This window comes from Lactuca sativa, chromosome 9 (assembly GCF_002870075.4).
Source record: "Lactuca sativa cultivar Salinas chromosome 9, Lsat_Salinas_v11, whole genome shotgun sequence".
Taxonomy (NCBI): Eukaryota; Viridiplantae; Streptophyta; class Magnoliopsida; order Asterales; family Asteraceae; genus Lactuca; species Lactuca sativa.
In genome coordinates this window covers 13,590,810-13,604,094 of record NC_056631.2, presented here as the reverse complement: position 1 = coordinate 13,604,094, position 13,285 = coordinate 13,590,810, and the positions used below count along the sequence as shown (strand labels likewise).

General features: G+C 33.8%; 1 protein-coding gene across 2 annotated transcripts; it reads right to left on the bottom strand.

Moving 5' to 3' along the window:
* Positions 1 to 5,364: 5,364 nt before the first annotated feature.
* On the bottom strand, positions 5,365 to 12,903 carry LOC111881231 (CLIP-associated protein). Of its 2 annotated transcripts, XM_023877648.3 has the most exons (21): positions 12,333 to 12,901; positions 11,856 to 12,011; positions 11,704 to 11,766; positions 11,402 to 11,470; positions 11,158 to 11,314; positions 10,888 to 11,049; positions 10,680 to 10,777; positions 10,519 to 10,593; positions 10,373 to 10,441; positions 10,193 to 10,278; positions 9,997 to 10,114; positions 9,797 to 9,895; positions 9,364 to 9,700; positions 7,665 to 9,271; positions 7,490 to 7,591; positions 6,667 to 6,771; positions 6,500 to 6,574; positions 6,320 to 6,388; positions 6,164 to 6,232; positions 5,947 to 6,048; positions 5,365 to 5,758 (listed from the first exon to the last, which is right to left on the bottom strand). In XM_023877648.3, the coding sequence occupies exons 1-21, from the start codon at positions 12,663 to 12,665 to the stop codon at positions 5,606 to 5,608; spliced, it is 4,104 nt and encodes a 1,367-aa protein (XP_023733416.1). In that variant the 5' UTR covers positions 12,666 to 12,901; the 3' UTR covers positions 5,365 to 5,605. The 2 variants fall into 2 exon arrangements, with proteins under 2 accessions (XP_023733416.1, XP_052623378.1); XM_052767418.1 differs by lacking the exons at positions 5,365 to 5,758; positions 5,947 to 6,048 and having other exon boundaries at positions 6,165 to 6,248; positions 12,333 to 12,903.
* Between the last annotated feature and the right edge of the window lie 382 nt (positions 12,904 to 13,285).

Sequence of the window (13,285 nt, the reverse complement as noted above, 5' to 3'; positions counted from 1 at the left end):
ATATACACGTTAATATCATTTTTATTTTTATTTTTTATACAATAATACATAAAAGTTGATATGGATTCGTTAATTATTTATAACAAAATCATAAAAATATTAAAAAAATCACTTTGAAGTTTAAAAAAACCAGTTTATTTAGATTTTAGTTTATTTTAGTAGTCCGCAGATGTTAAAAAAACAAACAGTCTTCTTTTTTCAGACTGCAGACGTTTGGTCCACCTCTTATACTGTAGAGGTCTACAGATGTGGTCCGCAGACTGCAGACATTTTGCCTCAGAAAAAACAAACAACACCTAAATGATAATCACATCATATCCCGTAAATCAAAGAGGCAATATACAGTTTCTATTGTTCAAAATGACAGCTACACAATTAGGTGATTTCCTTCTTTAGATTATTGTAATTGTGTATAAATATTGGTGGTCCTCTGTTTGTAAGACATATGAAATAAACCCATAATTCTTTTTTATCAGTTGTAATATTTTTATTAAAAAAAAGTCATTGTTGATAATTGAATCAAGTGTCTTTAATCTTTATTATAAAAATAATTTTATCGGTTAATCATTTTCACAAAAAAATCATTGTTTCGTGTTTAGACAAATAAAAATGCTTAGAAAACATTTCATCGACAGGTTTTATGTCAACATTAAACAAGTAATACATATTTTTTTTTAAATCATCCTAGTTATTTTGTTGTCTATAACGTCTTTTTCACTTGGCCTTTTTAGGCTTGGGGAAGTAGGGTGGCATAAACCGACTTACTGCTATGACATGACAAGATGGCAAGTTCAAATGGCATTGAAATGTCTAGCTTAATCTAGGGGTGTGTATGGTTCGGTTATTGGTCAAAACCGAACCATAACCATTATTATTGGTTAATATATTTTGGTAGTTGTTGGGTATGGTTAATATTGATTTTGGTTAATGGTTAATATTGGTTAACCATAATGTTGAAAATAATATAAATGACGAAAGTATATTGACATAAAAAAATAAAAACGGAATACAAAAAAGTCCTCGACGTCAATGTTTGTAACCTAGTTTATAATCCTCTTTAATAAATGAAGGTTTTTTTTTGTCACGTGTCATCTTCTCCTTCATTTTGACACTTGTCATTTTGTGAGAATTTTAGAAATTTTATTTTTTACTTGTCATTTTTAGAGATTTCCATTTTCTTAAAATAAAATTTCATAAAATTGTAATGGGGTGAAATAAAATAATCCTATTACTTTGGTAATAAATTCTCATAAATACTTCAAACGATTTAGTTTCTTTTGTAAATTTTCAAAAGATTACATTATGTTATGTAAAGTATTCCATTATAAAATATTTCATATTTATATATTGATATTAAAATTTTATTTTTAATAAACTCGTATAATATACGGGTCTCACACCTAGTAATAGAATAAAATATGTACCTTTGATACTCAGAGTGAAATAACACATAGTCACATTCAAAATAAAAAACATTCAATAAAAATATAAAACTTTAAAAAAAAATTAACATTAATAATTTCATATATTGATAATTGATATTAACATTAAAATAAAGCCAAACATTCATACATATTCAATGGGATTAAATCAAAAACTATAAAATAAAATAGTCAAACATTTATATTATGTGTTATCTGGATAGAAAAATTCAATCACTCGTGTACATTCAATGTGATTAAGTTAAAAAAATCCTTTGAATAGGTCTATAAAGTCAAAATAATATTTGATTAGGATTAACGGTGTGAGAAATGTCCATTTAGGATTATGAGTGTGAAGATTAAGCTAATTGTGAATAATGTTTATAAATTATAGAATTAGCCGATTAGGAATTACAACATTAATGAATAATCTAACTATTGGCATGATTGAAAGATTGTGTGTGTCTGCGTGATCAACTTTTGATGGTTTGATTGCTTGTTCGTCTCCTAATAAGTGAGGATTAATGAATTATATTTTTAAATTTTAATGGGTCTTAAATAAGTTTGACTATATTATTTTATATATAATCTATAATTTTTATATATTAAAATATAAAGTTAGCGGTTCGGTTAACCTATAAAACCATAACCGAACCGTTAATTACCGATTTTGAAACCGAACCAACGGTTTTTAAAATGGTTCGATTATAATGATTCAATTATATCGGTTAATTTGGTTTTGATTCGGTTTTTCGGTTATTATGTTCACCCCTAGTTTGATATCTCTTTCTCTTTTTTCCATATTATCTATTTTATTTTTTTTCTTGTCACAACGCACCACTCATTTACATATGTCAAGATGACATGAGATATGAAAAAAGTGATGTGGATAGTTCTTACCGTAGACACCACTCCCCAAGCCTTACGATGAACTTCAGTCGTACCATATGAGATCTTATCAGTGGCGAATCTAGACGAAAAAATCACATAGTTCCCAAATTAAGTAAAGCCACTAAAAAAATCAACAACACTTATGTGGGGTTGGGTCAGGTCGGATCGTGTACCTTAAAAAAACCGGATCAATCAGTTCAGCCTATTAAAACCGATCACGCCCCACCGATTAAAAATTTTAAAAAACCAATTGAAATATAAATGAAAAAAAAACATACGTTTTAATGAAAAACTAGTTGATTATTAGTATATTGATAAAACGGTGAACGGAGAGTGAGAGTCTTTGGCATGTGAGTTTCTTTTTATCAGAGCAATTTATTTATTTATTGATATTTTGAAAGTGTCGATTAAGAGTGGTTAATTTTTGTTATTAATTTCATAATTTAAAATAACATATTGACCCTGGTAACTTATTTTTTTTCCTATTTTAAAATGATTTTTAAGACATTTTTTAAAAAACAAACTAAAGGTGGGTCCTTTATTTTTTCTAAGGTAGTTCCTAATTTTTTTGCAATATATATTGTGAATAAAATTGAAATTTTAAGTAGGTCCTAGGACCCACCTTGTAGCTTAGTAGCTACGCCTGGATCTTATGACAATTTCTTTTTTTCATCATGTGATGACAATGGTATGTATGGTGGCCAAGTAGGTATGCATGCATGGCGGCCAAGTAGGCAATGGAACTCTTTTTATGTACTATCAATTTGAAGAAAAGAAAAATAAGTTATCAAATATATAGGTATTAAATAAACAAAAGAAAATGAGTTACATGTACATGTAACATTGACATTGCATCCTATGTCGATAGGTCAAATAAAACTCTAAACCAACTTAATCTTTCATGCGCACACCATTTCTAATACTCCTTTCTATCTGTTGGTTCTATCAAGTGAGGACATTATGTTTCAAGTGTTCGATCTAGTGACATCTTGACTTATGGATCATGCATGTTGAACTTTTCCATAAGTTTTGCCTTAAGATTTTAATGTGTATTTATAAACCTTTCATGTCTGTCAAACAATTATCTTTTATGTTTTATGATATTCATGGCAAAACATCTAATGCAACTCTAAAATATATTTTAAGCTTGTTATACAATATAGCTTGATGATTTCGTTTAACATGTCTCTTCGAAAATGGTCTACATTTAACAATTTGGTCCACTATTCAAAGAATATCTTTAAATAATGAATTTGTTCAAAGGAAAGTGCTTAATTTTTGTTTGTCCTTTAGATTGCAACTATCTTTAAAGGGTCCTCATTCTTCTGATGAGGGTTTTAATACCCCTCGGACAAATAATTTTTTTGACAATTATACCCTTGATTTTAATTTATAAATACTCAAGAGAGAAAAATATTTTTTTAAGCGCGCACGAAGAAATCTTCGTCTGTGTTGGTTCTACCATGTGTGATGTATGATCTTGTTAAACTTGGCTTTTATGTCTGATTTTGTTAAAATTAAATAGATAGGTATGGTTCATTGTCCTCATCGCAGTGGCCATCACCACCCATCACTAGCCGGAAAACAACCACTCCAGTCTGATAAAGTTGCAAAAGCGAAAATTCAGTCGCATCTCTGTCGTTCACCACTACATTATCCTGCAAATTAAACACCATCTCCAAATCGCGCTCAAGATCCACTTCGAAAAGTAGAAACTATAAGGAGATGGAGGTAAATAATTCCATGGTTAACCTTCCGAATCTAATGAAAGTTAATTTGGTCGGTAAAACGAAGGTTGCAAACATCAAGGTGGCCATGGAGACAAACGTTTGTTCTATTTTTGCCACGAAAAAAATCAACATCTCTTTTCGTATGGGCTTTGTCGCCATGGCAAGTTGCGCCCATTTCAACGAGGACGGTGCCGCCAAAGTTTGCCAAGTCCAAGTGGCAGGACTAGCGGTGAGGGAGTCAACGGTACTTTATGCAAAAGAAAGCGCCGTTGTCGAAAGAAGCAGATCAACATTATTCAAAATTTATGAACAATCTGTTATTGCAATGGAGATTTGGAAATGCTCGAACCGCAGCTACCATGTACATCATTAAAAGCATGCATATGTACCAACATTGAAGGAGGAAGAAGAGGGAAACCGTTTGCTTCCCCATGGGTTCGTTTGGAAACAAAAAATATATATTTCCATCTTTTAAATATTTATAGATTAAGATCAAGGGCATAATTGTCAATACATTATTTTTTTTCAATGGAATGATGAAAACATTAAGTAGAAGAATCAGAACCCATCTATAAGTAATAAAGTTTCCAATAAATCAATTCTTTTCGAACTGGTATTTTGCTAAAACATACAAATCCATAATACTCCACGATCTACATACATGTTACAATTATCTAGGTGGACAACTGTTTTATCCCTTGCATAGCAACATTTAATAGATCTTTCACACGATGCCTAAGATCAAGATATTATGACATGTTTCATCTCATCCATGTCTTTAGGCCGATTTTATATTATATAATCACCAACTAAGTCGCAGTTGAAAAGATTTATCATATATGGTTACTAACACATGTCATTGAACAAAATCGCAGTAGGTTCATCTTGCCTCCAACAAGATAGTCAATCTTGATTATCAAGCAAATGTTTGACAGGTATCTCTCAGGGTCAAGTTCAACTCACAATGGCAATAACTTTCATCCATTATTCTTTAGAAGTTTAGGCACATTCAAACAGTTTGGGCTTGGTCCTCTAGTCTTCGTACATGAAGCATTTTTTATTTATCATGCACGAACATGAAGCATTAAAAAGGTTCAGCCAAGACCAAAACAAAACAAACCACTCTACATGGAACTGGAAAATAAATGGTAGTGGACCCAAAAGTCGAACCACTCTAAACATGTTTAGAACCAACTATGTCCCAAACCAAACCGAAACTGTATACATACTTATACTTATGTTAATATGTTTGTTTTAACTTGAAAGGACACCTTTAAAATAATGTGATTTCAAGTTTGAATAACAAAAAAAACACCCATACATACATTGATGACATAACTTCATTATATTATTACTGTTATGGACACAAAACAAAATTAAAAGAACACAAACAATATAATAATACCAACCCTCCAAACACTCACACAGCCAAAAAAAAAAAAACTAAAATGATGCCAGCCCAAACTTACAAATATACAAATGAATGAACAAGAAGAACACACTGCACACACACACACACACTCCATTTCTGAAAAAAAAAATTAAAAAATTTTGTGTTTGTGTTTAGCCCTGAATGGGAGTACCTGTCCTGGCTTGTGAAATACGGTTAGCATATATGGTAACTAATCGCAACTGTGTGCTGTTGAGCCCTTCTAAATATGGCAAGAATGCTTTTCCAAGCATTATGTAGATGTCCACCAGGCAAAACACCACAGTCTGCATGCACAAACCAATTACAATCAGTTCCAGTTATTTACTAGCGGATTCTCATGGAATTGGAATCCCAGATTCCATTCCATTGTGTGTGAGTGTGTGTGTTTGACCTTTCATAAGGGAGGGTGGAAGGAATGTGATAAATATAAATAAAAATTGTGAAAAGTATTTATATTCAGGGTGCTGCTGACCTTGCGAACATCAGCACTTTGGTTACTGAAGGCGTCAAAAAGCGCAGGCAAAAACGATGGTAATTGAGCCATTAAATCATCATGGGAGAGCCTACCCACAACCTGAAAAGTAGAAAATCCACCATGCATTATATTAATATTAGTGCATCACCCCAACACAATCCCATGATAAATTGATAATCATTGAGAGAGAAAGTAAGTACTAAGTACAAAGTACCTTTGTCAAACAATTTATACAATTAACAAGTGTTTTTTCATCTTCAGTAACCAACACCGGGACTATAACCTACAAAGGTAGATTACTAGATCATAAAAAAAATGTCACATACTAAATCACCAAAATGAACACAAGGTATGAAATGGAATAACTTACACTTAAACATCTAAAAGAATCATATTCAGACATAACAATACTCAAGCAATGCTCTGCTTCAATTGCCACCTGCATTTGATATAACAAGAATTTTTTTTAATAATATCTATCTACATTTACCACTATTATTTAAAATCCAATAACTAAATCGACCTCATTAAAACAAAAACAAAAACTCACTTTTGGGTTTGAGTCCTTGGTGACGTGTAGTAATTTTTCAACTACAATCTCAACAGAATCCTCCATCGCCTCTTTCTGTTGAAAACAGCATCACATATGATATCATAATGTAAGATATATGATTGTGAAACCGAAACAATGAGCATAAAAACATAAAAGTAATAAACCTGATTTTTTAGCATTTCAACTACTAATGAAAGAGCAAGTTCCCGGACAGATGAATCAGAGTCATCCAAAACCTCAACTACAGCCGTCAATATTTGATTGAAATACTACAAATAACACCACACAATATGTAAGTAAAATCACAACCCAATATTTGCTACTTTTGATCAACAGTCTCATCAACCCTAAAATATTTTTTATTAGGAGACATTCCTCAATTATAATTTCATATTTACTATCAAGTTTAACTATAAAATGACAGCATGTCAAATAACAGAAATACGCAAGTACACATTTTACATCAAAACATCAACTATCAAATCTAAGAATCACATTGTTCATCATAGGATCTACGTTTTACAGCATCTTACAGACATAATTATGCTAAATTAATTTCTAAAATTTCCATTTTTAATTCTACATTTTTCCAAAGTTATTCTCATAACAATAAACTGTTAAATAATATATTATTTAACTTATTTCATCTAGGTGTTACATATTCTTTAATTGCCAAGTCAAAAGTAACGTTTTTAACCGTCAAATTGGAATTTTTTTAAACAATAGTTAAAATATTTTCAAATTTTCTCCAGTTCAAAAATGTATTTTGAGTGATTTTTTATTCTTGTCATGGAATGTTAGAATGGGCACACTGGCTAGAACGAAATCAAGAATGGGACTGATTTTGATAATGAAAAAAAATTATGGGTTAAATGGATAAATTTTGTTTTTTCCACAAGGTTAAAGTTGTTCTTAAGTTTCAGTAATGCTATAGATATCAGTAAATATACAATCCATATAAACATGAAAAGAAGAAGACACGCATACCTTAGTCCATATGGATGAATCATTGACCAAAGAGGCATCAACTAATTGCTGAAGTGCCGAGCACTTGCTTGCAGCAGAATATTCATCATTTCCATTACAGATCTAAGGGGAAAATACAAGAACATGAGATTATTATGCATTAGATATTGTTCCCTTTAAACAACTTGAAACACACCTGATTAAGGATTTGAGGAATGCTTGGTCCACTATCTGCAGAAAAGTCACTCTTCAATTCTGTGAGTTTCAAAAGACTGAATTCCAATTCTGCTGCAGTCTTCTCATCATCATGATTTACACAGGGAACTGAAGAAACCTCCATACTTGGATTGCCCTCCAAAACTTCTGATCGTGTATTCCAGGATCTTACTTTATCACTTGTGGCATTAACTCCATTTGAAGTATGAATGTCCTGATACAGGTGGTCATCACTTTGTACAGAAGTCCATTTCCTACCACCATCACTATCAACAGAGCCACTAGAATACCTTCCAAACATGGGAATCTTCTTCGATACCCCAATATACCCATCTTCCGAAGAAGTCCCAACAACATCATAAGGATCATAAGAGGATATAGAACGATGTCTATCCTTCCTATAGTTCATCAAGTCCACTTCTATACGAGGTGTAAGTTGCTTAAGCGCACGCCTCAAAGAATTCTGTTCTTCAACTGATAAACTAAGAATATAATTCAAAACAGAAGTCGAATCAAAACAAGAGTACACGGATATGATACATGTTATAGCTGCCTCCTTCAGTTTTGTATTTTTATCATGAACCAAAGGCGTCAATTTAGCAAGCCATAACTTCAGAATCCCACTGTTGCCATAGCCTTCAGGGTTTGGCACATTTTTATTAAATGAAGTAACAGCAAACTCGATTACAGCAAGTTTTGCTTTGGGTGATCGTTGTTCATCTAAAGAACGAAGCAAAGCTGGCAAAAGAGAATCCACACTGTAGATTTTCCCAACAATTTCTAAAGTTGAAGAGCAAGGTTGCCTCACTGATTCTTTTGGATCAATTAATCGAGAAAAAACATGTGGTAAAATTCGCTCCATGTAACTTTCAAAAGGTTTTCGACAAGCTGGGATGAGATCTGAAAGTGTTGTGAGAGCTGCTTGTGCAATTTTATGATGAGGGTCATCTAAATGTTGGAAGAACATTTTCATGACTTTCTCAAAACTCTGTATGACTTCTTGAATTCCTCGAGGGCCTTGTTGTAATAAAGAGTGTAAGTAACTAAAAGCAGCAACTCTGGCATGCCAATCTGAATTAGAACTCAGCCCATCGGTTAAAGCATCATTGAGAGAAGATGGTCCTTCTGTAAAGGTAGGCGTGTCTGTAGAGGATAAGTGGCTATCATCAAAGCTCCTGCGTCTGTTTGCAGACATTCGTCCTGATACGTTTTTTCTTGAAAGTGGTCTTTGAAAATTAGGAACATGGTGTGAATGTGAAAGTGAATGTGGATGTGAATGTGTATCTCTATGTGGTGTGTCTATGTATTGTCTGTTTACAGACCTCCTGGCAACCCTAATGTCATTGTGATCTTCATAAGAGTTTCTTTCTGGATGTTTTTCAACTCTTCTAGCTGTGTAGGATGAATGAGATGAGAAAGTCTCGTTTGAGTGTTTGGAAGTGTCTCTTGAAGCCTGAATCTGTGACATGATGTCTGATAAAGCCAAGCCCCCATCATGATTGCTACTTCTAGAGATGCCATGGAGATTATTGGAAGCGGGAACAGCAAGAGGGAATGGCGGATCACGAGATGAAGGTGTGTCCACTCCTGTACTAGGAGTAACAAAAGAATTTTAGTCATTTAAAATTATACCAAAAAAAAAAAGTTTTTATAGTCAAAGAATGATTTAAAACTTATACCAAGATCAAGACTTGAAGATTTAGCTCTGTCGAAATCCAAACCTTTAAGCATGGTCTCAATGGCTGTAACCTTCTCTTTGCTTGAATGCAACATGCTTTCCAGACTACGCTCTGTACCCTTATTTTGTGATGATAAAAGCCCGGAGGAGAGAGAGGTTACAGAAGAAGGTAAGGTTGTGCTTGTGCTTCTATCCATGGCAACTATGGCTGAAGTTCCATATCCAGGTGGATTTGAAGGAGTGGAAATGTGGGTGTTAAGTGACACTTGTGGATTTCTGTCACGAAGCAAGGGTGAAGCTTGCCTCCTGTGCATACCTCCATCTTCATCGTTTATTATCTACGCAAACAATAATATCTAGTTAGAAAAACAATTTTTTGTATAATAATCCAGAAAAGTACAATAATAAAAAAATTCAAATTTAAAACCACGAACCCTTTGAATAACAGGATCAAATAGTGAAAACAGCCGACGGGAACGATCAGGCCATGTTCTGGAGAACATTCTGTAGCAAGCTCTAGCAGTTGCTCTCACCTGTTGTCATTACAAGTTAATCACTATATTGTAATAATAATGATAAGAGTATATAATATCACAAAAATAATAATAATAAAAGCATTTCATTTCTTTCATACCTCACTCATTGCATCACCAACACAACATTTGATAAGGTCTTCATAAAGATCTGCTGAACGTTGTATCTCAGGGGCATCAGCCCAATATTCCAATATCAACAAAGCATACTCACAACATCTGCAGATATTTAAAAGAGATTGTAATGAATGTAATATGGAAGTGTCTGAAAATATAATTGAAATAATAAATTCAAACCTGGCGCGAAGTATTGAGCTCCGGTCATGTTTTGCAGTGTCAGCAATGCGTGGTAGTACACGGGAAACTTTGCAGTTACGCAACATCTGTAAACAGAATTGAAAACTTTAACGAATTATATTTGAAAATGTAAAAAAAAAAAAAAATGAAACAAATCAAAACAACTAAAACTAAAATTACCGTTTTTATGCAGTTATCTGCTGACTCTGCGATTACAAGTACTGTTATCACAACAAGCTTGAAAAGGACCTAATAGTAAACTTAAGGGTCAGTAAAACATTTGGCATGTTAGGATGTCAATGGTATAAAGATAATTTTGTACTCACAGGGATGAACATCTCTGCACATGCCTCAAAATCTCCCAGCAGCTCTTTGGATAGAAAGTTTAATAAGTGGCAAGCCTAGCAAAAGTTGTAAAATGCATAAACTATTAAGAACTTGAAATTTTCTTTTTAAAGTTTTCAGACATATTAAAGAGTTTGGATACCTGTTTAACTATGCTAGATCTTCTATCAGCTAACTGTGTGCTTAAGGGACCAACAAGCTGCTTTAGAAGTCCACGAAAACATGAATAATCAATCGCACCTGATGTGATACATGGTATGTGAGATAAATCAAACTGCATAATAGTCTATTATCTACCACAAAGAGTTGTACAAAATCATATAAGAAATGAAATTATACAATATACATACCTCCAATGACAAGGCCCTCTATCCTTTGCATGGCACCAATGCGGATGGACCAATCTTTTTCGGGAACAAGAATTGAAGAAATCTTCTCAAATTCCCGAATCAGCTCCTTCTCTGAGTACACTTTGATTGGGTCTACTGGCTTTTCATTGACATCACTTTCACCTGTGATGGAGATATATTGATAGTCAATACTACTGATATAAATGACACAGAAGTCAAAAAGAAATGAAGAAAATATCTAATATGTTTCAAGGAAAAAATAAACTTAACCTGAAAAAAGAGAGACTTCGCGAGAGGAGCTTTTGGCCTTTGGGCTGCTTCTTTTGGGATTATGATTAGAGAGTTTTGCATCTGCAGGAGCGTGACGTCCATTTGAAGGATGATGTTTTGGTTCAATTCTCTCTAGTCTGGCATTTATATCTTTTACCTATTGATTAAATTCAAGTCAGAGAAGGAAATTAAGCTCAAGAGCTGAAAATTGAATGACATTGCATGCTAGTAGTAACATAATCACCATTGATGATGGAAGCTGATGCCGATGAAGTTCTTCACGAAACTGAGACCCAATTTGAGCATACATCTCCTGCAGCCACAGAGATAAAAGGAAATAATATTAATAATCAGTCAAAAAAGGATTACAGTATTACAACACAAGCAAAGCCCTAGGTTGGAAACTGGATTGCCAAAAAGTTTCAGGACACTAACTAAGAAGAAAGATGATGCATCAAATGTAAACTTCATCATATAAAACCTCATGAGAATATGCCTTGGATAGAAAATATTTGTATAAACAGCTAGACCATGCCCCTTACTAACCTCGATACATAAAATAGCAGCTTCTCGGACTGCTGGATTAGGGTCATATAGCATCTGTAATATCTGATCATTTGAAGACAGGGGGACACAGTAAGTATTACAATTTCCAGTAACATAACATAGGATTTATAAAACACTTGCAAATGACATACAGGAGGCAGAATGGCACGTTGAAGTGGTAGTTCGGTAGATGCAAAAAGATTAATCGCAGTTGTAACAGTTTTTGCAAACTCCTCTCGAACTCTCCAACTTTTGTGAGTCCAAGCATTGGATCCAGCTCTCTCTACAATGAGGGTTGGAGAAGAAACCTGCACCATCAATAGAGACAGACTAGTAAGCTTACCTGATGTAATTTTCCCTTTCCTTTTTTCTTCAAAAAATTATCTAAAATATAAGATAGCATCCACCAGCAATCGTAAAATCACTCAGAGAAATAAAGTAGAAACTGCAAGATCACAGAGAGAAGGCAGTTCGAATGCACCCACCATCAACGAACAAGAGAATGTGAAAATGCATTTCGTTTTCAAATAGGGAATAACATAAACTTCCCATAAAGATTCAAATTTCGATAAGAAACGGTCAATGTTGACTCGAAATTGACAGCAAATTTACAGACGCCGGCACAGTACCTGCATGAGAGTGATCAATAGGCGTCGAGAAGCATCGCGAACGGGTTGTTTCCCATCACCAAGGCGCTCAACGGTTGCAGGAACTAAAGTATTCAAATGAAGCTTAAAGTGATCACCAGATAGGACCGCAGCGGAATCGAGAGCCTGTAAACCGCCTTGAGAAACCCTAAAATTATTGTCTTTCAAGAGATCCACGCAACAATCGACGAGAGACGTGACCTCCGACGACGATAGGCTCTTCCTCGATGCTTCTAGAAGTTCGAGTAGCCGTTCTACTCCGGCCATTCTCTCTTTCGTATCCTTGGCACGTGCCATTTCTAGCGCCTCCTCCATTTCGCGGGGGTTGAACTACAGACACTGATCTGATCAGATCTGTCACGAATTTGTCACGGGATATGGCGGTGGCTGAGCAGCCGGAAACGGTGGTTGGTGTGATGTTGACAGTTGGCGGTTGTAAGATTGACGGAGCGGATGTAATCGTCGGAGTATTTTACCGGTGCGACTGACATATGCGTTTTGTAGTATTATGGTACAGCTAGCAGCAACTTCCCAACGACACTTTCCCAATTTTCTATCTAGTGGCCCACATTATTTGATAATCTTATCTAGCAATTAACGAAGTAATTAGAGTTCGAACTCGTTAAGCTCTGGCTTAATACAACAAGACAAAACAGCAAAAATGGTCCTTATGGTTTTATTTTAGGTGGTTTAGGTCCAAATCTTTAAAAAGTTGTAGATTTGTCATTTCTAACAAGTTTTATTCTGGTTTTAGTTTCTTTTCCGTTAACTTTAACAACATGATGTTAAATTTTTTAAAATAACTATTTTACCCTCAAAAACCATTTCTTCAACTAGACTACAAGAACCATTTCTACATATCTTATTTTATTTTTATTGAATTATTCTATATATTAATAAATATGATTTTTAATATGTATTGTTTATGTACTAAT